This window comes from Protobothrops mucrosquamatus, unplaced genomic scaffold (genome assembly GCF_001527695.2).
Source record: "Protobothrops mucrosquamatus isolate PMUCROS unplaced genomic scaffold, P.Mucros_1.0 scaffold549, whole genome shotgun sequence".
Taxonomy (NCBI): domain Eukaryota; kingdom Metazoa; phylum Chordata; class Lepidosauria; order Squamata; family Viperidae; genus Protobothrops; species Protobothrops mucrosquamatus.
The window spans coordinates 498,673-524,515 of NW_015386853.1; the positions used below are offsets into that span (position 1 = coordinate 498,673).

Here is a 25,843-nt window from a genome sequence, read left to right on the forward strand (position 1 = left end):
CTAGGGCCCGGATGCAGGCGTCGGTTTATTTATAACTGCTTTTCCCATTGATTGACTTTGTGCCCTGAGGATGTCGGAAGGATCCGACGAAAGCTTGGCCCCTATGATTGTATGCTTTTAAAAGTTTTTAAAGGTTTTTTACTAAACTTTTAATTGTCTTATACTCTCCTGGTGTTCGCATTTTTATTTTGTATTATATCAGTGAAGTTTGTCCCCTAAACATCCTAGGCTGGAAGCTTTAGCTTTCCCTCACAGGAACTAATAGATTTTTTTTTCTCCATATGACTAAAATTCCACACAACACAGAGAGATGTGGTATATGCATTTGTGTAAGCAATTGAGTTATATGCCTTTTGCATCAAGTAGGGATGAAAGGATCTTTTGTTAATCTAAGATTGGTCCCCAAGGGGCAGAGCATAATTTTTGCTCCTTATTCTTAGCATATGGACATTGGCAGGTATGAACAAAAGAATGGAAATTGGGGAGATCAGGGACTGGACATGATGGTGATGTGCAAACGCTCTTTTTCACACTTATCCTGCTTGGTAAATTTTTATTTTGTTTTATTTTGTTGTAATTTCTTTTCTTTTTTTCTTCTGTTTCTCTCTTATTGCATAACCAGATTTTAGGCCTTTCCTCACTTTCAATAATACAGAGCAAAAGCATCTCCTGGTAACACTTTTGTTCTACTGTCACTCCATGATACTGTATTAAACTTGTCCTCATCTCATACATGAAACAAACTTGTCAACCGTAGTTTAGTGATATTAAAGTAGGCTCTTCTGCCTTAAACTGAGAAATTCCAAAGATGGAATAAGAAGTTAGAGGGAAATCAATTGATTGCAGTGACTTGAAATGGAGACCATACAAATAGGACAGGGATTGGCAATGGAGGCAGTAAAGGTCTTGCTGCAAAGATGTATGGATAGTACTTCAACTGAACAGGGGACAAATATCCTTTGAAACCAATCTCAGCTGAAACACACACACACACACACACACACACACAAACACAGAAGTAGTCCTCAAATTACAGCCATTTATTTAGTGGTCATTTGAAATTACAATGGTACTAAAAAAAGTGACTTGCAATGGGTTCTCGCACTTATGACCATCACAGCATCCCCATAGTTACATGATCAAAATTCGGGTACTTGGCATCTAATGGATATTTATGACATTTGCAGTGTCCCAGGGTCACATGATCGCTCTTTGTGACTTTCCTAGGTGGCTTCCAAGAAGCAAAGTTAATGGGGAAAGTCAGATTCACTTAGCAACCATGATTCACTTAACGGCTGTGGTGATTTGCTTAATTATTGCAGCAACAGAGGCTGTAAAATTGGACATAACTCACTTAACAACTGCATTGCTTAGCGATGGAAGTTCTGGTTCCAATGGTAGTTACAACTCAAGGACAGATTAAAAAAACACAAATGCCTACACACACACACACACATATACACATTCATTCATTTTGTCTATTACTTTATCCAGGAATATATAACAACTGTGGTCATTGTTTTAAGTGCAGCCTGGGGAAAAATTAAACATTGAGAAAGAATAGCATCAGGAGACCATTTATACCATGAATGATTCAGAGGTTGCAATCATGGGAAGAAAAAAAAGAAAGAATGACCCCTGACAATAAATGTCTTAGATAAGGAATGATCCATAGATTTTCAGTTGTGGACCAAATAAAAATCTTTAATGTAGTACTGACTTTGTAAGATAGAGCTTCTGAAGTTTAAGACCTGAGCAAGTGATAAACATGGAAAAACTTTTTGTAGTAGACAAGAATTAAATTGCTATGCGTTAACCTCCCCTTTCCATTAGTTTTCAGAACTAATCAATGCTGCCATCAACCCTTCAATCCCACTTTTCTATCCCTAGCTGTTTGAAACGCTAAGGCTACCTATGCATGATTTTTTTAAAAACCTGAGTACAGATTAAAAATAAATACTGAATTAAATGCTGTTTAATCTCTCACCCAATCTTCTAAATTTAAAAAGAAGTTCTGAAGCACTTTGCTGCAGAGGGGATCCCCTGACTTTTCCTAGAGCAGGGGTGTCAAACTGCCGGCCCGCGGGCTGGTTGCATCATGTGGAGGCCGCGCTCACCCCAATGTGAAAAAAGTCATGATACGTCGCGACACGTCACGTGACAGGGCAAGTTTGACACCCGTGTCCTAGAGTTAGCTTCTCTTTTCCTCCCCTCCTGTCCAATTTTCTCTGTGCTTGCAACTGTGGCATCCTTCTCTTTTCATGCATCACAATGAAAGTTGTGTCCATTGCTTTCTCCTGAGCTTTCAGGAAGTGCTCAAGGCATGAACTGTCTCTGTGAGTCATCACTTCCATTGCTCTGATCACCTGCAATCATTACAGGTTGGAAAGATGTCCAGCAGGGCAGGTGAAGAGAAGGAAGATGGGCTTATCTGCTGATACTGGGGACTGCAGAAAGAAAGAAAGAAAGAAAGAAAGAAAGAAAGAAAGAAAGAAAGAAAGAAAGAAAGAAAGAAAGAAAGAAAGAAAGAAAGAAAAGATTCAGCTCTGTAAATTGGCCTTTGTCATAATTTGTGGTTTACATAGTTTGGCTCTGAGATGAATCCTAAGATGCTTCCAGTGTATTTTGAAAACTTTCTCATGCACAGGAAACCATAAAGTGTTCTTGTTGTTGTTGTTGTTATTCATACAGTAGCTGAGAATGAAAAATCCATATAGCAGGATTTAACTGTGCAGCCCACTATTTGACACTGATGTCAAACAGGTGCCAGCGTAAGGAATCAAACTTAGTCCTGCTATCAATTTTCATTTGAATGCTTAGGATGGCAACCATGTCAAGCATTTTGGAAAGCCATTAAAATTGCACTCCTATTCTTTAATATGCTAAAAACAGAACATACTATTTACAACAGAATCTGGAATGTAGTATAACCCAACCCTCCAGTGATTTTCTTAAATATTTCCCCAAACTTCAGCTTACTGCTGCAATACATTCTATGTGGGACTGTCCTTGAAGACTATCTGAAAGTTTCATATACTCCAGAATGCAGCATGCCTTTGTATGCCTATTAATACTCCTGCTTTATAGGCTGCACTTGTTACCTGTTCGCATCAAATTGTGATTCAAGGTGCTGGTTGTTTCCTGTAAAGTTCTATATGGCATAGACCTGGTTATTCAAAGGACCACCTCTCATCTGCCAGCCAATTCAGTCTGGCAAAGTTGGTACTCTCTGGGTCCATTTGCTTAAGCAACCTTATCTATCAGGACCCTGCAATTATGTCTTCTCTGTCATAGCCCCTGACCTCTGGAATGAAGTTCCCTTGCAACTGAGAGAGCCGCCATTCTGCTGGTGTTTCAAAGGGCCTTGAAAACCTAGCTCTTTGGCAAAGGAGGATGAACCTCTTTCTGGGGAATGTGGGTCTGTTCTTTGATATTGCCCAGTTTTGCCACATTTTCCCCTGTTTTTACTGATGTATTTTTAAATTATTTTCTCCATGTTGTCTTACTTACTGTCCAGAGTTGCTGGGAATCCAGTGCTATGCAAATTCATTGTTACTACTATTATTAGGCAAACTCCAGGATACAGCATTAAATTACAGTTCCCCTTTTCTGTCTTCAGCTTACAAGTCTCCCTGGAATTATCCTCCTTTCCAAAAAAATACTAATTTACCCTACAGAGTGTTTGCATACAATCAATATTTTCCAGCTGATAGCCTTTGTGAACATTCCAGGGATGCCCTTCAAAATGGCAGCCATGAGAAGAAGGGCATGCTTAGTCACAAAATAGCTGCTACGGCAGATATGGCCAAGCACAAAATATCCATATACCAGGAGACAAACTACTCAGGCTACTCCTAATTAGCCCTTAACACTCCAGCTTATTTGTGTCTGTTTTCTGAATAGTTTTTTTCTTTAGATTTTTATCCTTTTTTTAAAATCAAAGCCCGTCAGCCATTCCTCTCCTTCTCCACCACTCAATTTTTTTTATTTCCCAAGAATGTCAATAGGTCTTCACAGCCCCCCAAAGGTTGTTAGAAATAAAAATAATACTGAAGACTGGTGTTCTGCTGAATATTAGCTTCCTGCTTAATTTTTTAATTACAAGATTCTTGCCGGGGGATTCTCTTGCAGAGCATAGAACCAAATAGGTGGCAAAAGATCTCTCTGCGAACATAAAGTTGCCTATAGAAACCAGATAGTCCATCTCCAATATAATACAAAGTTCTTTTGATGTAAGCTGCTGTTTGTTAAAAGGAATCTACTGTTTATTTTCCCCCCTTCCTTGTATTCTGTACTATAACATTATTTGACAAGGGGTAATTGAAGTTACTGAGGACTATGGATCAGTATTAAACATTTTTTTTAAAAAGAGCTTTAAAACTACAATGAAAATTTATGGTCATGAGAAAAACAGACTGATGATTGCAATTATTCTGAACCTGGACTGGCTCCTTTAACAATTCTTCATAATTAGTACTTATGAGGGATTAGCTAACAGAATTGAATGGATGCCCTTTTCTTTCTTCTTTCTTTGGCTCAGCAACCTGGTAAATGTTATGGGACGACTTTGGCAACCTTATAGAGAATATCTATGAGCACAAGGTCTTTCTCTGCTGCTCTTTCATGGGCTGGAATAGTCTCTCTCCCCCACCCCTCATGCATGGATTTTTGTGCTGGCAGTCTCTCAAATTTCACCCAAGCATGGACAGTCATGATAAAGAGGAGTGAATCTACTCTGGAACCAGTGCAGAACTAAAAGGTGAAGGTACAAACCATCAGTGATTAATTTACATTTGTATATACAGCATCTGCAAATAACTTCTGAGCTGGAATCCCATATGTGAGATGCGCAGAAATACAAGAATACAAAAAGCCTTACAGGGCATGTTGTGTAGCATGTGTAAAGACCTTTTTTTTCTCTTCTAATCCTGATTCTAATTCCTCTTCTATAGCTAAAGGCAGCAGGGTAGTTTTCAAAGGCCAGGGCAAATTGAGTATAGCAATGGAGCTGTGTTCCCTATTTTTATTAACAGTGTCCTCCGGTAATAGCTCTCTGAAGCAGCTCCCTTGTTTTTCCAAATGCTAGAATCAAGTCCAGCTCCAGCAAACTTAATCCAGGTTTCTGTATAAGGGTGAATATTTTATATCGCACACCATCTTTTGTGGAGGGTGAGGGCCACTCCATGGCAGATTAAGACTCAATACAAACCCAGTGGGAGAATTTGAAGATTTCTATTTAAATCTTTCTATTTTATCAACCCAAACAAAATGTTGGAAATCAATTATATAAAGGTTTTCAGGATTCTGCCTGCCTGAAACATGCTAAATCTCTGAAAAGTTAAGAGAGTAGAATTATATTTGGTGTGTGGGGAAAAGTTGATAAAGGAAGAGTTTAGATATTAGGCAAATCAAGTTGGGCCTTCAGAGGGGGAAAAAAATTCCTTCCCCCAAAAAACCCCATCTTTTCAAATCAAATTGATTGACTGATTGATTCTTTATGCCACTAAATTCATTCAGAGTCATGGTTGTTTACAAAAATACCAATCAATAATTATGACATCATATCCTGCCTAAAAAAAAGTTTAGCTTTTTTTTTTTAAAAAAAAAAACAGAAATAAAACATTCTTTCAAAAAAGCACTGAACCTGTATTTAAAAAGAGATTAAATATTTGTTCAACAGAAGACAATAGAATCTGGAGTATGTAAGTATGTAAGTATGCCATGCCTGTTTGATGCTTTCTGAAGTGGACAGATGTCTCTTCCAAAGCTAGGTATGTACTCTTTTCTGTTGAATGGGAGGTATCCAGTGACTGAAAGAATACCTACTCATAACCAGCAGTATCCAATAGGAGATGGTAGATTGTACCATTATTGATCACAAAACAGCAAAAACATTGTGTTGGAAGAAAAAGAAAAACCCAACATCAAAACAAAAACTGCTAAATACCCTTTAAACTGCTTCTGTCTAATGAATTGGGGATGAGACAAAGGCAACATCATGAAGAGCCATTATTTTAAAAGGTAAGAGCAAAACTGCTTTTAGTGGGAGACACGTACTCTTTCAAATCCATCACTAGACAGTTACTTTTTCTCAACATATGTAACCCTTATAAGAATAACATGGAAGAAGATGATAGGGTATTGTGATTCTTGAAGGAAAAGAAGGTTATAAATGCAAGAAATTATGGAAGAAGGGTAATTAAATTAATCAGAATTCACACAATTAGCTCTGGAACACTTTTTAAAAAAAATCTTTCTGAAGCCTATGTATCTAACACTAACTCTTCTCTAAGGGCAAATAGGAACTCAGATCTCAAGGAGCAATAATTATGCTGTTGTTTTCTGAGTTTTTCAAATAGCCATGGATCCCCAACCAATCTAAGTAACATAATGGGGGCAGTTACGTATGGAAAAAAAATCAAGATGTATATTAATTAATGCTAAGGAAATTATCTGAAGTTTATTTCACTGAAGTAGTACCTAAACCAGAATGCAATGAGATTGCCAGGTTAAAAAAAATTACAATCCGTATCTGAAAATTGTAAAACAAATGTGTAATTCTGCCATACAAAGGCTTCATTTAAAAACCCTTTCATATGTGCTATACTTCACTAGCAATAGCTTACAAATACAATAACAGTTTAAAGAAATAGTTTCATTGGGATGTTTCTCCTAATAAAGAGGGTGGGAGATGGAAAATGAAAAGATTTTACAAACATTGACCTACTTAAATTTTTGTAAAACACACACTAATTACAATTACAATTGTACATTATTTTTTGATCAAGTTCCTCTTGGAATCTAATCTTTGTTTTGTGAAGTTACACATTGATTTGCACATAAAGTGCCATGTATTGCTTGTGTGTACTTTTCCACAGAGTTTTTACAAGCAAGCTCAAGGCAGACTTTTACTTCTGTGGTATTTCAGAACTGAGACACTCTACACATGTTATAATACTTACGTGACACTCCTTGCTGGACGGAATGAGCACGGAAGAGGCATGGAGGGGTCTTTCTGCCCAGCCTTTTTAACAAATGGTCACGTTCATTCATGCTGCAAGACAAAAGGTCAAGTCAAGTCAATCTCTAGAGGTAGATCATGAAGCGCCCTCTTAAAAAATTGAAATTCATTGTGACAGAGCAGAACTTGTTCTCTCCATTCTTCTAATACATTTTTAGAATAAAGAAGAACTTAATGAATTCTAATGTGGATGTACGGATTTAGTATTTCAAGTTAACATTAAGGTTCCAGAAGATTGCATTGCATACTGTGGTGTCAAGGCTACCATAAAAGGAAAAGGCAGCACAAAGTATTATAAAATATGGTAATATATGTGTTATACTTGTATTTGGTCCTGCTCAGATCTACTCATCTTGGATATAATGATGATGATGATGATGATGATGATCTAATTACAAGAAATGCCTTTTTTGTTTTTTCATTACATGCACAGGCACATTCAGTCAGCTCAAACACAAATGCTAACTATTTACACAGGAACAGCACAGTATGCTTATGGGTCTGGGGCTTATACAAGTAGTCCTCGACTTATGACCATAATTGAACCCAAAATATATGTTGCTAAATGAGACATTTGTTAAGTGAGTTTTGCCCCATTTTCTTGCCCCAGTTGTTAAGTGAATCATTGCAGTTGTTAAGTGTATAACCTGGTTGTTAAGTGAAATCTGGTTTCCCCATTGACTTTGCTTGTCAGAAGGCTGCAAAAGGTGTTCACATGGTCTGGGGACACTGTAACCATCATAAATATGAACCACTTGCCAAGCACCCAAATCTTGGTCACGTGACCATGAGGATGCTGTAATGGTCATAAATGTGAAAAATGGTCATAAGTCACTTTTTTCAGTGAAGTTGTATCTTCAAATAGTCACTAAATGAACTGCTGTAAGTCTAGAACTATCTGTACATGAAAGTTGAAGCCACACTGATAAAAGAAAAACTATGTTTTTATTATTCTTAACAAAAGCAGCAATACTGAACTAGAAAGAAAACTTGCTAAGGATTCTGCTGAGCTCATTGGAAAATGAAAAAAGGAAGATGTAGTCCAGAGCTGTGTCTTGAAATACGTCCCCCCCCCAAAAGAAGATTAGGGTTCCCATGAGAAAAAGGTTTTCTTTAATACATATTAGGGCTAATGTGGGGAAACGTTTTTGCAATATCTCATTGTATTAAAACCTGTGATCACTCAGTGAAGTTTGACAGTGGGAGAGTCAATGTAGATAGAATAGCAATAGCACTTAGACTTATATACCGCTTCATAGTGCTTCACAGCCCCCTCTAAGCAATTTACGGAGTCAGCATATTGCCCCCAACAATCTGGGTCCTCATTTTACCGACCTCGGAAGGATGGAAATCTGAGTCAACCTTGAGCCGGTGAGAATCGAAATTCTGACAGTGAATAATGAGTTAGCTGGCAATACTGCATTCTAACCATTGCACCACCACAGCTCTTAAGAACTTATTGACCCTCAGCATAATTGTTTTGTGGAAGTTATTGAAGATGTAATGGTAGGTACCATTCTGGATGGTTTTAACAGGATACATTAATTGAGAGGGACATGACTAGTTTTTCTTGTCTATTTGTATCCATTTCATAAGTCCTGTGGGAAACAGGATGCTGGATTAATCCATCTTCGGTCAAATACAGGACAACTCTGTTCTTCTGTTTCCTTTCTGGTTCAAATATATAATTTTCTTTCTCCATTAAACTAACAATAAACATATTAGAGAAGTACTCTAAACAATTCATGTCATGAAAATGGCCCTGCCTAAACCCGTAGCATTTTTCTTCCAGTAGAAAAACCCAACAAATTCATTAATATGTCCATAGTTTATCATGTAAACTGTATCTGCAATTTTCTCACAAATAAGATAAAACATAAGCCCAGAAACCTGCATAAAGCATGCAAGAATAAATACATTTTTCAGGAGCTCAGTATAAAGCAGTATTTAAAGTCCTCTTCTTGCCACTAAATCAGCCCCCAAATTATGAGTATATTCCTCTGCAGCCATACAAGTGTCTTTTCCTTGGGTATCATGGAGAATGGACTGCTTGTGACAATGATTCATAAAGCCTTACTGAACTGATACACAATATCCAGTCAAGTCTCGATAAAGTGTCACAAAATATATCATCAAGCATCACCTAATCCCGGGGTAGGCAACCTCGGCTCTTTTATGACTCATGGACTTCAACTCCCAGAATTCCTGAGTCAGCTATGCTGAATCAGGAATTCTGGGGGTTGAAGTCCATGAGTCAGCTATGCTGAATCAGGAATTCTGGGGGTTGAAGTCCATGAGTCGTAAAAGAGCCGAGGTTGCCTACCCCTGACCTAATCCATCAAAAGTCCCCACGATAACTTCTAGTACAGGCATGTCAAACTCGCGACGTCGCGTGACACCGCGCAACGTATCGGAGCTTTTTCGCCATTGCCGGCAATGGGGTGGGCGCGGCTCCAGTATGATGAAACCGGCCCACGGGCCGGCAGTTTGACACCCCTGTTCTAGTACATGTTGCTCTTTTCTTTAGGTGACAAACCTCAATCCCGAACTAGTTTTTACATAAACAAGATAGCAGAATTACAGAGATGCAGGAATAACAACAACAACAGCAACAACAACAATAACAGAAGGGGTAAAGGTCTTTAAAACAATCTGGAAAATCTTCCTCGTCTACAAAATATTTCTGAAAATTGTAATTTTCTGCTTGGATATTGGGCAGCGTTTACCAATTATCAGATTTTTTTTTCATGTTTAAAAAATAACTTGGAAGAATGCCATAGCACACCACTTCTGTACTGTTGCACAGAAAATTACATGGACATGTTCTGGTATCTACTAGGAAATAAATCTGACTCAAGAAAGTCTTTATCTTTGTTTCTATAGCTTATGAAATATAATGGAGTAACAAAGAGGAAAAACATTGGGAAATTTCACTTTTAATGATGATTTTTTATGCCGAGATGATGAATTCCTCCAATTTTACCAAGGAAAGAGAGTGGGGTGGGAATAAAAATTCCAGGGCATCACCCAAGTTCCCAATTAACAGCCGTATTTTTTTTTTTGTCTTATAGACCCATTCCTTTCCTTCCCCCAAAGCAATGGATCCCTAAGCTTGGGCAAGCAACATCTGTCTTGACACATTCAGAGGAAGAGCATCAAAACAAACAGAATAATTCAATCCTGACCACAGGGTCCCACTGTCTATTTGTTGGAGTAATTAAAAAAAGATGAGATTCACCACCAATTAACCTACCAAGTGCTAATTAGTGTTAATGAGGATTCAAGACACTTGCTGTAGTTTGACCCAGAATATCCTCCAGGGTTCACTAATTGGCTGATGATAAAAATGGGGCATAGAGTCTTAAGGTGGATAGACGCAGGAGGATGGATGGATGGATGGACGGAGAGATGTAATATTGTAGAAACTGCATGCATCCATCCATTCAGGTTCTGCTGATTCTTCTCCATCACTTTTCCACAACAAAAAGAAGAGCCACTGCTTTTCAGAACAATGCTAGCTGGGTATTTGTAGATAACTTTTTAAAAACCGGGGTCACTTATAAAGTACAGAAGTCTTCTCTTAGGCAAACCTTATCCAAATGAGCAGGATCACTGTGTTATGTGGTTAATTGCTTCTTTCTTATTCTTTTTAGCAGGAGCTGCTTTCAAGTAAATGTGTTTTGAATTTCAGAAGCTGGAGGAACGAAATGGGCCAGCAACAGCCTGGGGACCTTAACTCAGAAAAAGATAGAGATATTCAATATTAAGCCAAAAAGAAAAGGAAAATGTTGGGATAGGCAGGAAAAGTTTTCTTTGTAAAACGTTTGTTTTTAAAAATTGCTATGCCATGAAATAATTGATATTCTCTACTAAATACACAGATTGTTGATTGAAATGAGTATATGCTCATTTCAAAATGCATGGCATGTTTAAGGAATGAAACTTGCATAAAAAAATGTTTTATATCTTTATTACCTCTATCTATCCATCATATCTATGTGGTCATTAGGAGTGAAAAATGATGGCACAAAACCCCTCCAGCATCTGCACACATTTGCACATTATGGTCACAGATATTTACTGTATGTACACAGATACTTCCTTCTGAATGTCAAGTAATCGCTAAATCCTATCTATGTCTATTAAAAAGGGTGTCTCTATTTTCAATGTGAGTTATATTCAGATACAGGATTGCAACCCTAGCTGGTGGAGGGAGACAGGATTTTATTTTTGTTCATACTTACCAGCTGATTGTGACAGGAAGTAAAGTTCCAATAAAATTTTAGGAAAGGAATATAGAGATGGCACTTCACATTCTCACAATCATATATGAAAAAAATAGTTTTAAAAATAGTTCTAGGGCAGTGGTGGCGAACCTATGGCACGGGTGCCAGAGGCAGCACTCGGAGCCCTCTCTGTGGGCATGCGCGCTGTCGCCCCAGATTCAATCAATCAGTCAATTTCAACTTCTTGTGGGAAAACAAAAAGATCTTGCAAAGTTGGAATTGATTGATTGAACTTTTTAGTCCCACCCAGTCTGCCATTACCACTGCAGCCACGCCCACCCAATGGGCCACTCCCACCCAATGGACCACACCCACCCAATGGCCACACCCACCCAGTACCTGACGATGCATAAGTGGGTTTTGGGTTGCAGTTTGGGCACTCGGTCTCTAAAAGGTTCGGCATCACTGTTCTAGGGTAAATTCATGGGTTTTATGGTTTTGTTTAATTACTTCAAACTGCTATTAATACCTGCAGTTTAGGGAGTTTTTTCATTTAAATACAAGGATGAATTACTTGTCAACTTTTCTTTTGTAAAGTTGCCAGATCTTTAAAACAAACGAAAGAAAACCTAACTCTGGATTAGATCTGGGACCCTGGCTTAATAATAATGAGATGGAGCTATTTCTAAGTCCCTTGTTATAACTTTGCACTCTTAATGGATTCTGTTATAATTCCCATTTTATACTGGGCCCTGTTTATTCCATTTATTCGACTGTAAAAGACCAATGTAAATCTAGGCCAATGTTTCTCACACATCTTAAACTTGCCAAGATTGAGAAATACTGCCTCTGAGCATATAACTCAGTTGTGACAAAATGATACATCCCATCTCCGTGATTCTACAGTGGGAAGAAGTGCTGTTCTTATGTGAATATAAATTCTAATTTAATGGCTGGGGCCTGCCTTTCCTTTGTTCCTTGAACTAAGACTATTGCACTGAGGATGTTTGTATCATTAGGAAGCCACCCAAAGCACCAAAGTATGTCAGCAAGGATACCTGCTATATGTAGGAGGAGGGGCAGGGCTTTCTTTTCTAGCAACTAGATAGGCATTGATAGTCCTATATACTGTCAAAATAAAGAGATCAGTAACACAGTTTCCAAGGCTGCTCATGTATACACTCTTTGCATAGAATTAGATATAATAAGAAATGCAAACAATGCAATCCTGACACAACTTTGTGTCTTATCAGTTAGTTTCAATCTAGAGACTAAAAGGATCTCAGGCTTTGAACCATGAATGAGGAAAGATCTGGTTTGTTATGCTTTGATTAAAATCAAAGTGGCAGCTAGAGTATCTGCACCTTTTGATTGTGAAGTTAAATATTGTTTCAGCCAGATAATGTAAACGAAACGTAGGGCAACTGGGGTGCCTTTCCTATCAGTTTTAGTTTAGAACATCCCACTTTTCCTTCAACATAGTGTTTAAGAACATGGAACAGTCCCATGTTCTTCTTTGCAGCCTTTATCAAATCCAGATCTACTTAGCTTGATTAAAACATCTGCAACAGATCACAGATATTATTTTAGCCTTGAGAATCCAAAATAGTCCAGAAAAGGACAGAAAGGTTGTATAGGTATATATGTACCTAGCCTTTCTATTCAAACATAATTCAGATTATTGAGACACAAAATCACTTATGAAGGGGATGGAACAGTTTAAGCTTCTTCACTTCTAATAATCATTAGCTCCTTTTGCAAATGTTAATGAAAAATGAAACACAGCCATTTCTCCTTTATTTTCATAGCCTCTCCCCCATTATTGCCATTGAGGCAGTTGCTGATGTTATAATAAAACCCTTAACCTGGCTGTTGAGACCCTGAGATTGTTGGCAGCTACTTTGAAAAGACCCATGCTTAATGAACTCTGGGCGACTGTATCATATGAACACAGCCTATCATCGCTCATAAATCTGGCTCCTTACCTAACCAAGATCTGTAGAGCTAGAGGAACCAATTTTTTTGCTTATGTTCTGAGAAGGCTCTCATAGGGCAATTTAGCAGTTGCAGAAGTGGCTATCTGGTCAGGACAAACATTGGAGAGAAAACCAAGATTAGATGACAAAAGAGGACTCTGCATTTACTCTACGGTTTTTTCAACTTTGCTTTAAAGCAGTGGTTCTCAACCTGTGGGTCGGGACCCCATTTGGGGTCGATCGACCATTTCATGGGGGTCGCCAAGCAAGGCTGTTCGCCATTTTTTTTGTCCGCCATTTTTTTTGTCTGCCATTTTTCCCCCCTTTTCCGGCGGGTGCCTTACCTCCCTTGGGCTGGGCCAGCTGGTGGTCGGCCTGCTCTGTCTCTGCCGCTTGCCAGCTACGCCTCGGCCAGTGCAGGGGGCGGAACCATGCATGCACGGCGCTCCCGGGCAGGGAAAGTCCTCGACTTATGACCGGTTGGGTAGTCCTCGACTTACGACCGGTTTAGTCCTCGACTTATGACCGGTTTAGTCCTCGACTTACGACCGGTTGGGGGTCGCGGCATTAAAAAGGTTGAGAACCACTGCTTTAAAGTATGCAGTGAACAGGAAGTATCTAAGATATTTTCAGGGACAATATTAGAGTGTTATCCTAGTAATGTATTGTCTGGTTCATTTGCATAGCAAAAAGAATCTCCCAGCCAACTCTCTAGGCAGTTTTGCCCTCATTTTTTCTCTTTTTTTCATATACTATTCTCACAATGGTTGCTTTGATGGTTTCCACATGCTGTTCAGTGTATATTGTAACTCCTATCAATGAGAGTGATTTTAAAATCATAGAACTTGTTTTCCCCTCACTTTCCCTTTTGATCTCAAGTTGAAATGGGCAAGAGGAACTGCTAAGCAAGAAAATCCATAGGTGTTTTTTTAAGGCTATTTTTTTTAAATGCATGCTGACACAGCTGTCTTAACTCTGCATAACTTTACAATCTTTATTTTTAAATCTACATTCCTGCATTATTTATTTAGTTATTAGCTTTCTAGACCACCACAATCACACACAACTCTTGGCAGTGTAAAGAAAGCACAATTATAAACATAGAAATAAAACAAGCAGGGTATAATAAATATAATACATTAAAACCAACAACTTAACCAAAGCAATAAAAACATTGTCATCTTCTCGAGTAATTAAAAAAAACTTTAGAAAAGCTCCATCTCAACTTGTTTATGGAAGACTGACAAGGCTGAAGCTAATCTCATGCTCTCTGACTCTCTCATTACGAGAAACCTTCAGTTGTGGTTTGAGTCATTTCACGATAATGGGAAATTATAAAGAAATTTTTCCTAAGAAGTTCTTATTGAGCCGGTCATTTCTAACGAACATGGTTGGAGAGTTGCTTAAATAAAATTTGCATCTTTATAGATTTACACAAGAGCTACTGATCTTATATTTAAAATTCTACACTGTACCACAGTGAAATTTTGTGATCTTGAATCTTATCACCGCATACCCATCTTTAAAACATGATAATGTGATTTGGTGGCACCAGAACAGCCAACTTAAGCCTACCTCAGAAAATCAACCACATCAATCAAGCACTTCTCAGTACTTCCAGAAATATCTAGTTAGAAGTCCTTTTTGGTACTGATGTCTCCTGTATAACAGCGTTTTCCATACTAAAAGTCAGGATCCTTTTGATTTAGATGGGATTGTAGCACTGCAGGTTATTTCTACAGATCTTTGAATGGGATATCTTATTTTCTGATATTTTAAATGAAGGAGACTGTATTTTAAGAAAAGAAAAGGCATGATGATAGTCTGTTTATAATCCAGATTTTAGAGTGTTGGGGCCGGAGGAGATCTCTTAGTGCAGGGGTAGGCAACCTTGGCTCTTTTATGACTCTTGGACTTCAACTCCCAGAATTCCTGAGCCAGCATGGCTGGCTCAGGAATTCTGGGAGTTGAAGTCCACGAATCATAAAAGAGCCAACGTTGCCTACCCCTGTCTTAGTGGAATAGTCTGCAAGAATGACTCCCAATAGAACTGACATTTATACTGAAGCAATTGGGAGGACAGGTAACTGTACAAACATAAATGCATAAATTCAATTTTTAAATAAGTAAATCAACTGTAATTTCACTATAATTTGTTTTACTTTACAGAGAACAGTTGAACGGCTGTTAATGGACAAATCTTTATTTGAAGGTTGTAGAATCTAAAGCCAGATCAAAGATTAAACACACACACACACACACACACACTGGAGACAAGGACTTTGAAGCAGCCCACCAACAATCCCTGGAGGACAAACAGAGCAGGTGACCAACTAGCCAAACCTCAGTCTTTCCCATCATGGTAAAGTATTATATTATTGTATTTCTATCTAAATTACAACCATTATTTCTAAAATTACAAGAAAATCATTATATACATATAAACAACATAATGTTACACTTTTGACATTTTAGCTTTCCTAAGTTTTTGGCCATAATTAAATACACCTTCTTGGATGATTTCATGCTAAATCAAAACAGCATGATTCCCAGCAGGGACCTCAAAAAAAAAAAGAGGCGAGTGAGAAGAATGGAAATAACATCACATTTTTTAAAAAAAAAATTGTATCCCAATCTTGTCTTAGATTGCACTATTAGAAAATTCCCAGTGCGCTGCTTTTTCCAAATGCCTGATTTCTGAAAGACAAGCACATTTTCAAGCAGGTGTGAAAGAGCCAGGATACAAACAAGGCAAAAAAGAGAGAGAGAGAGAGAGAGAGAACGGTTCTCAGAAGGCACTCAAGAGGCCTCATCAAAAGCATGACACATCAACTTCAGGCAGGCTGAGACACTCTACCATTATCTAGTTTGCAGATGGACCACCCAGGAAACCTGGGTACAATTAAGGAGGGGAAAAAACAAATGCAGAGTGGAAGAAGAGAGGAGGGGGAGTCCTTGGGGGGCAGAGGAATGGGCCAAAGGGCTGGCAGAGATTTCTTATATTGTCTGCTTACAAGCCTACTGAGAATGAGGGGAGCCAATTAAAAAAAAAAAAGGGAATACAGACGAAAGAGATTGGAAAGGGAACATAATAAAACAAATGGGCAAGAAAGTACACTCTCTCGGAATGAAGCAGAACATGGCAGTGCAAATTTATAGAATGCCAAAACAGTAAGTCAACATGACAGAGGAAAGCCAATCGCACCCACAGACATGTTTATACACAATGTTGAACACATTTGCAGATGCACACACAACCATCCAGGTGATGACGATCTGAACGTTTCATAAATTAAGACAATGATCCCCCAAAGAGCACGATGGAACAGCTGGAACTGAAGATGCAGGTCTGTTTTTAAATAGCTGAAAACACTTGGAGTAGGGGGAGCAAATAGAACTGAAATTAGTCTTCACTCCCTTTCTTAAACAGCTGATAATCAGAAGGATTTCAGCTTTTTTAAAAATAGGGATCATCTGCATCACATCAGAAGAAGGATTAGAGACTGCAGTCTTAGATCCTGACTTCTGTTTTTGAAGTATAATGGACTATGTTTAGTACATAATAAGAACAAAATAAATTCTTGTAAGTTATAACTGCAACTATTTATAATCAATGTGATTGCAAAAATCAATCAGGCAATGTCCTAATGTTTATGGGATAAATACACAGATTAAAAACTGTACAAAGAGTCCAGAAACACAAAGAAGTATTTCAGGACAAAAATGAGAAAGAAGTCTATTATTTTAATTTAGAAATGATTGCCTAGGCTAGCTTTCTTCAACTGGTGGAGGAGGGGGGATGTCTCTGATGTGTTAAATAGGTTATACATAATAGGAACTCTGCTCTAACTCATAACTAGAGATCATCAGGTTGGGGAAGGCAGATCTAGACAAATACATAAATCCACCCCACACATCTAATGACATGAGCTCTACTTCACAAAAGCTTATGGCTTTTAATAAAAACTGTTAGTTTGAAAAGGTAACACCAGACTAATTTTGGCTATTTTAGGACTGTGGCTCTCTTCCAACAATCACATAAATCTAAGCAATTCAACGACATTGCACAATTGAGTAAAAAAACAACAACCCAGATCTTGGAATCTTTTATTTATTTTAGCAAAAGTCCTGTGATTTGATAGCACTATTGAAAGAAATGGAATTATAGATTATTTGCCCATCTGCTTCAACAACAGTCACAATGTGGCAATTAATTTACCAGAAATACATGAGCCTTGCCCAAGACTGATCTTGCCCTACAAGGCTGAAATTTCTCTCTGAAGCCTCCTTCTACTTACAATAGTATTTGAGAGAGTTTGTTAAAATCATGCTTAAATAATTATTATGAAAGTTCCTTCTCACATCACACAGAGTCATATTGTTTGAAGAACACAAGTGTGAATTACAAAACCTTTCTGAACTTGTGACACTTTCCCATTTGCTGAAGCACAATTGCCTTATAAAAAGCGCTAACTGAAACCCCCTGAAGCTCAAAGAAGGGGTGCAGGGAAGGGATGGGCTCAAGAGAAGTCTCTTCAATGTCTTTCACATCAGATAAAAAAAAATCCCCACATAGCATATGCATTAGCTCTAGTTTCCAGAGGATCAAGTGGAAATACAGAAACACTTAGGTTACCATCCAAAGGAGAACTCTGTTAATAGTTTAAAAGTAAAATTTGTACATGCTGAAAGATAGTGTTATCTGGCCTATCATGGTCTTCAATATGGAAATAATTTTTGTACTACTCAAAAGGACTCTGGCATGCTTAAATAATATGTTGGACAAGCCTATGTTCTGTTGGGTAATATCTGAAACCGTCAATGGGACAAAATAAATAAGTTTATTTTAATATATTCAGAGGTTATTTTGAATTCAAAAATTAGATGACTGTCAACTGAAGTCAACTGAACTTTGGACTTTTGTTTCAGTAACAGCCACTCTTGTTTCTAAACTGTTTTCTATTAAGCTAAGACTGAAAAGCAGTTTGTGCTGTCAAGTCTCTGAATAAGATTAAAATAGCTTTTCAGATCCTGGAGATTTTGAACGAGTGTTGATGCTTTCCTATCCATAAATTAGAGATCAAATATTAATGCAAAGTTCTCAGTTATCCAGTAATAAATTCTCTAGCTTTCTTCAATAACTGATTCATTTTAAGAAGGGTGGTAGTAGTAATTTTTTTTGAAAAGATAGATCTGCTCTTCTTTATCCCCGATGTTTAATATGGTCTTAATATATTTTTGTTCAGAACCACAACATAATGAGCCAAACCAACATTTTAAAAAAGAAGCAAGTTGAAATAAAACTTTAGACTGGCAGCATATCTAACAAAAATATTACAAGCTATCATGCAAAAAAAAAAAAAACCCTACTTGCATTTGGCCTCATGTATCAACAGATAAGGAATGGAGCAGTGAAAGATGGAAGCTTTTTGAAAAAAAATGTAAACGAATAACATTGCTCTTCTGAAGGTAACCATTACATTGAAATGCATGGCAAAAATAATGAAGAGGCAGGAGGAGGAAAAAAAAATGGATCTGGCATGCTTCCAGTTAAAATGGAATTGATCCCACCTCTTTCCATTGCTATCACGCAGCATAGACTTCCTCAGCTCTTTGGATTTAGCTTCCAGCTCTTGAACCTGCTCCAGCAAAGTTTTACGGTAAGTATGCTTGGCCCTGCATCATAGGAGAAAGACACAAAACAAAGAAACTAACACATCAACTTTCATTGACTACATGAGAGTCAGGTTTCCTGTTCAAGGTCAGACAGCAGGAATGGCTAGGCTAGCCAATGGGCTGTGTGTTCTCCTGGATCTCTCGCAAACTTTCAGATGATGCTGAGCACAATTGAATTTCAGCCAAAAAAGACAAATATCTTTTCAAGAACACATGTGTGGTTCAGTTTTTGAGCCACAAGTGTACAGAAATATAAGAAATATTTATACAAATAAAATACTAATCTGTTCCATCCTTTATGTGGTCTACTCTAATACACAAAAAATAATTTCTAAAATCTAATAATTCTTAGAAACACACATTAAAAAAGTTGAGTTTTTCATTCATTTTAAATGTCTTACTGGATGGATACATTATCATGGCTCATGAAGATGATGCTCAAAGGGCGGACCATAGTCCATAGAGTACCATAGTCCAAATGAGGCATGGCCCAAGGCATGAGTACCACTTCTTGGTCCCAAAATTGGTACCACTGAAGTACTATATAGGAACTGTGCAAAAACCTTCTAACCACAACTGCCACCTGCTCCTTGACCAAGAGCTATGAGCCCAAGATGAACTACAAGATGTGAAACAGTTTAATTTGAAAGAGCACAACATCATCCAGAATCAAAGAAGAAATTTCACTGGTATCAGCTTTCAAATCACAACCACTCCATTTTGCTGAGATTGAGTCTGTTCCTCTCCAGAAAAATTGATTCAGTCCCCAGGATAGCATCTCAACAGCATCATTTGGCTTAGGGTCAAAATATACACCAAAATATTATCCACATGCAATTGATATTATATGCCATGCTGGTGGATAATCCCTTCCAGTGGTTTTATGTAACTGCTAAATAGAAGTGAGAAAATAGAGCCCTATGGTACTTCATAAAGTAGGGCTGTAGAGTTCAAAAACCCAACTCACTGACTGAAACTGTGCCTAGAGAAAGGAGGACAACCACTGCGAAACAATGCCTTCATCCAGAGGTGATCAATGATTGATGATTGAATTTATAGATCAAATAGGATAGGAGGGGTGCCCTCCCCACTCCAGTTCTTCTGCTTGTCATCCAAAAGAGTGATCAGGGATTCCAATCTTGAATTCGGACTGAAATGCATTGAGATCTTATTGATGTGTACAGGACTAATATAAGAAACAGAGGATCATCTATTAGTCTTTTCTCCCCTCACTTCAAGTGATTTACTGATGAAAGGTCCTGGATTTCAGCAACCATATTATTCAATTTGAAATAAGGTCATAGTATGATATTAGCTATGTGCTCTGCTTTTCAGCTCATTAGATAACATACAGTTTGCTATTGCATATGACAGTCAGAAATTTGGTAGCTGAATAAATATCATATTATCCAGGCAATTAAATATTTGTAGAAATCTCAAATGCATACTTTTGAGAATCAAATTTAGTAATATTTGTTCCAATTAGAATAACTGTGTGCCACCAGATACATCAGTGAGAGAGTTGTTCAAATTAGTGATTGACTGAATTAAGCATATAATGGGCACATATCATACTCACACACATCCATAGACCAGGCATATGCAGACACAGTGAAAAACCTAGAAATCTGCTAGATGATAGCAAGAGAGTATCTGCACTTCCTTATTATCATCTATTTGTTCTCAGTGTTTTGCAGCCCAGATATAGTAGTACAAAAGAGAGGAAGAGGGAGTGAGAAAGAGAGAGAGATTGAGAGATCTGGATATTCCACTTTATTTTCTCACATTTAATTGAATGATTTCCTTTTACTTTGAGGGCAACAGCAAAAAATAATCGCATTTTTGCAGTGGCTGCAAAACCTACTTCAGGTTTTGATACTGATGGAATAGGTCATCAAAAGATTTTACAGTATAAAAGCAATGCAATACAGTCTCACCCATACAATACATATTTTTTCACACTATCAGTGAAGTATGACAGTGAAACTTTGTCAGTGAAATATGATTATTCTTTTTTGTATTTTCAGAATCTTAGTATCATCTTAACAAAGATGAGAGGGGAAAGATGGTATTGATGTGTTTCTTCTGGAGACAGAGATATTTTGTCTAGAATATTTTTCTAAGATTTTTTTTTAGGGAACCCCCCCCATACTTGATACAACTGATGTGACAGAGAGATCTGCACTCTTAAAAATTAAACTGCAAAGAGATCTCTTCCAGTTTCTTTGTTTTCTTTGTTTTTTTTAAAAACAATTTTTAAAAATCCTGTCAGAATGAGCATTTGCAATCAATTTCTTCCTTTCTTCAGCACTTCCTGCAACGGACAGAAAAATGTACATGATTCCATGACCATTCAACAAGTGTAAAAAAGGTCTCCAACTTGCAAGCCCTACTATAGGTACTGGGTCATTCAAAAGTTAAAAGAAGATGAAACAAACTTCTTAGCCACCTTCTACTTTTTAGATAGTTAAGAACACCAATCTTCTGCTGCAAATTTTGTTTTCCTATGGAACAACAATGTTAGTTGGACTTACTCCTGTTGAAGGTTACATGATTATGAATCCATTTATTTCCATCAGAACACACTGTAGAATTACTTTTAATCCATGGTAACTGTTGAAAATAGCCAAGTCTTCAAGACCTGGGATACTGAAGAAGATCACAAGAAGTTGTCTTCTTTCTGATAACATTTTGCTCCCTTTTCAGAGGACCATTTTTTTTGTACAGAATGAAACATAGCAGAGGGCTCTAAAATTAGCTAAATTAGCTAATTAGCTCCATATTCAATCAATAAATTTAAAATATGGTCTTGTTTGGAAATATTGGTAAGGAACCCAATCCATCAAGAAACTCATGCATTCTTTAACCACAGAGAAATATGACAAGGGGATAGTTTATTTGATGTTGCACATCTTGACGGCTGCCAGATTGGCGTTCGCACAAAAATGGAAGAACAAAGAAACTCCCACAGAGAAAGAAATACTATACAAAATACTATCTTGTGCTGAAATGGACAGGCTTATGATGGAACTGAAGGATAAAAGTGGATCTGAATACTTTGAAATCTGGGATAAATTTTACTATTGGTGGGAGTCGAGGAAGACTGTTGGGGTTATAGATTAGCGTTAATATGGAAATGTATATAATCTTAGGTTAGCAAATAGAGAAATGAATTAAGTATTGTATAAAAAACTCATATGTATCTATAGAGATAAAGAACTAAATGTAAGAAGAGAAATAATTTGATAGAAATGTTTATACTGGAATGTTACATCATGTCCAATGTTTTCTTTTTTAACTGTATTATAAATAAAAAACTTTTTATAAAAAAAAAAAGAATCTCATGCATTCTTCATATCACAGTGAGATACAAAGTTAAGAGACAACCAAGGATTTTCATTTGGAAAATCATAATATTTTGCATTAAATATTCATTATTATTATTATTAAGTACCATCCTATATAAAATTTGACTTCTATACTCGCTTAAAAAGCAGTGTTATATGTATCTTCATAGATGAGGAAATGGAAGGTTGTCTAGGAAAATAAATGGCTGCACATTTGCAGAGAATCTAAAAAGAACCATTAGCACTGATTATCACTTTGTACCCATCTAAGTGATTTAGGATTGAGGTTAAGGGTCAGCAGCTGTAGGACTAACCTGAAATATTGTAAGTTTAAGCAAATAACGTTTTTCAAAAGAATGTAAGTAATAACTTACGCTCTCCATGCCACATCTTTAACAAGGCACGCTGTGGGCACTAGCAGTAAACCAATCCAGAAGTGTCCGCATCTCAATACCATTCCTGCCTGTAAAATGTAATAATAAATACAGTATTAATTAGATATGACACTTTTTTGGTGAACTGAAATGAAAGAATAAGATGAGATCATTGCTAAGAAATCTATAACATAAATCCCGAAATCTGAAGATGTTCCTCAGTCAAATTTCTTTGGAGTTATCCCTCCCAAAGATGGACACACAAGTTTGTCTTTGGAGGGATAAATTTAACATCAACATTTTCCTGCAGCAACACAACACTATCTAAACTTTGATTTTGAACGGCACAAAAGGACCATTTTCTAGATGCATTTTAGATAAGAATAGCTCTCCTGTGGGCTTTATAGAAGAAGGTCCTAGTGGTAATGCCAATAGGACTCTGAATAAGAAAAATCCTTTCCTTTTGGATATTCCCAGTGTATAATCTTTAATTCAATAGCCAGCACAGTTTATGGTAATTACAAATGGTAAAATGGCTGTTGATAGCACATCAGCTTTTTTCACAGTATCACATTATTTTTCACTATAAATGTTCACTCATAAAGATAATATATTCCTTGGGATTATTCCAGGACAGAATAGATCTGTATATTAAAAACTTGTGTTTTAGGAGAAAAAGCATGTTTGGTTATATCAAATATTTACATCACTTGAGGCTCTTTCTCCAGCAAACTGACCATGTTTCTGGTCTCCCAGATACATTGCAATGTTAACTCTGCTAACTAAGCAGGCAGTTACAGAGCCTAGAGCTGATATGGAAGAACATATGTTGGATAAATCAGTATAGATTTTAAAGGGTCTCTGGATTGTTGAGAGACTGATGTGTCTTATACCAGCTTTCCCCAGGCTAATGTATTCCAGATGTCTGGACTGTTTTTGGTGTAAAATTAATGTAGTTTAATACAACTAGAGAATACCAGTTTGGGAAAGACTTGTATTAGAATATGATAGTTTTATTTGGATGTTTTGCTGGGCGGAGATCATTTTACAATTCATATATGTTTAGCCTTAAAACTGTAGCTGGTCTACAAGAATCACAGCCAGGTAATTTTCAATATATTTATTAGTTTCCTGAGCTTAATTCTTTGTGTGGTTGTTGGAATGGCAGAAATATGGCAAATTTGGTAGCACAATTAAACATTTAGTGAAACTCTGTAACACACTACACAAACAGGAAGTAAAGTAAAAGTAGAATCAGTTTCAATATTTCGGATTCTGCTGCGCAATTCAACCACATATTCTCCTAGCTAATCAATAAAACTATCCATCGCTCAATAAAATACATAGAAAGAATATTAAAGGGTCAGGACTGTTACATTCTTTCCTTTCCTTGCTATTCAATGAAAGCATTTCATTGCTTTAAAATAATGCTACTAATGTTTATAGTATTTTTATAATCCACCCAGAGAATTATATTTACATTAATATATATTTCAAGAAAAGTGAACTCTTCCTCACACTTATCAAAGCCAAATGTGAAAAAAAATCCATATTTACATGTAGAATTGGTGCCATAGGAATCAACATGAAATAAGTAAATATTCATAATTTACAGAACACATGGACATATATAGGCAGAGAAGCTTTCCATATCACAAGAGCAATCTTTACACTTTGTCTCTGCAATGGACTGCTTTTCAGAGATTTGTGTGGTAGTTGAAAAGTCCTAATTGTGTGCTTTTCTTCAGACCTGGTGTAGATGACCTTTTCCTATACATTTTGGAATATTGTGAGCTTCCTTCCAACAACGATGGGAAAAGTGGTGCCTTCTTGAAACTTTGCCTCCAGTTTCTATCAGTCACAGGCAGGGTTGGTGGGATTAGGTTCCAAACCAGTGTTTCTTAACCTTAACAAGTTTAAGATATATAGCTTTTAACTCTGCTGGCTGAGGAATTCTGGGAATTGAAGTCCACACATCTTAAATTTGCCAAGGTAGAGAAATACTGCTCCAAACAATCTGGAAAATACCCGACTGAGGCACACTGAGATACAGAAGTTGAGATCTAAAGAGTTCTGAAGATACCTCAGATTGAACTGGGGACATTTCTATCAGTTAAGAGGAGGTTCATTACTGAATTGCAGCCACTCCTTGAAAACACGAATCAAGGCTTTTACCAATTCACTAGAATGCCACCAGCTCTCACCCGTGTGATCCAATTATTTCTTATTTGCAGCAAGTGAACCATATCCTATTTTCTCGTCAGAAAATAGAGGGTATAGTCCTATACCTCTATTTATAAGACAGAGACACAGGGATCAAGTGCCAGTCAGTTTCTGAGATGGAAATTTCCCCACAATATTTCTTGTTTACAGAAGAATATGAATGCAAATTGTTGATTTAGAATTACACATTACTACACCTATTTTTTCTAATGTGATGCTACATGGAATCTACTTGCCTCCATAAATGATTAAACTCTTTTCTGCTGATAGGGTTTCAGTGAATGTTTGTTCCAGCCTTAACTGGAAAACCAATAGACTGAAACTGAAAACTGTGACATAGAGAGTAAGCACTCCACCATTGAGTCACATCCCCTTTTCACATATTCTGTCCCTTTTAATCCTTGCTCATTTTTGCTCTAATCACTATCATACCTTTTAAAAATCCTTTTGTGCCATAAAAATAGCAGAAATGCAGGTGCATGCTTATCTGTCACTTTTTAAAAAATGGTCTCCCCAATCTATCTTATGCTTTTCTGCTTCCACTTATAAAGTTGAACACATATATTTTATAATGGGAAATGTCACAACAAGAGACTTGAAAGAGGATCACATACCTTGAAAAGACATTTTACCACAAACATTTGTAGGAGCCATTTTAAAAAAAAAATATTGAAAACAAAAATACATAAGGCATTATCAGATCTTAAGCAAAGATGAATTTGTAAGATTACTGAAGGCAAATTACTTCATAGGACCATTTGTCTACAACCATGCTAGGAAGAAAATGGGAACTGACAAGCCGTATCTACATGCACCTCAAATTTTGAAATGTTCAATATTTAATTTCTGAGAAAAATATATCTTATCCATAAGTATTAGTTCTCAAAACATTTTTATTATTACGCTCCAGACATAGTCAGAGTCACTGTGTAGGAAATATTATAGTACCAGATTCCTGGAACAGCTCTGATCAAGAACTAGTTGTTCCCAAGAGCCAATG

General features: G+C 37.0%; 1 protein-coding gene across 1 annotated transcript in view; it reads right to left on the reverse strand.

Moving 5' to 3' along the window:
* Positions 1–25,843, reverse strand: part of ATP8A2 (ATPase phospholipid transporting 8A2) — a 339,208-nt gene that overhangs the window by 831 nt on the left and 312,534 nt on the right. The window contains exons 34-36 of the mRNA XM_015817039.2: positions 22,621–22,709; positions 18,795–18,899; positions 6,963–7,054 (exon numbers count right to left, since the gene is read on the reverse strand). Of these exons, the coding sequence (XP_015672525.2) occupies positions 6,963–7,054; positions 18,795–18,899; positions 22,621–22,709 (286 nt within the window). The remainder of the gene's footprint in view (positions 1–6,962; positions 7,055–18,794; positions 18,900–22,620; positions 22,710–25,843) is intronic.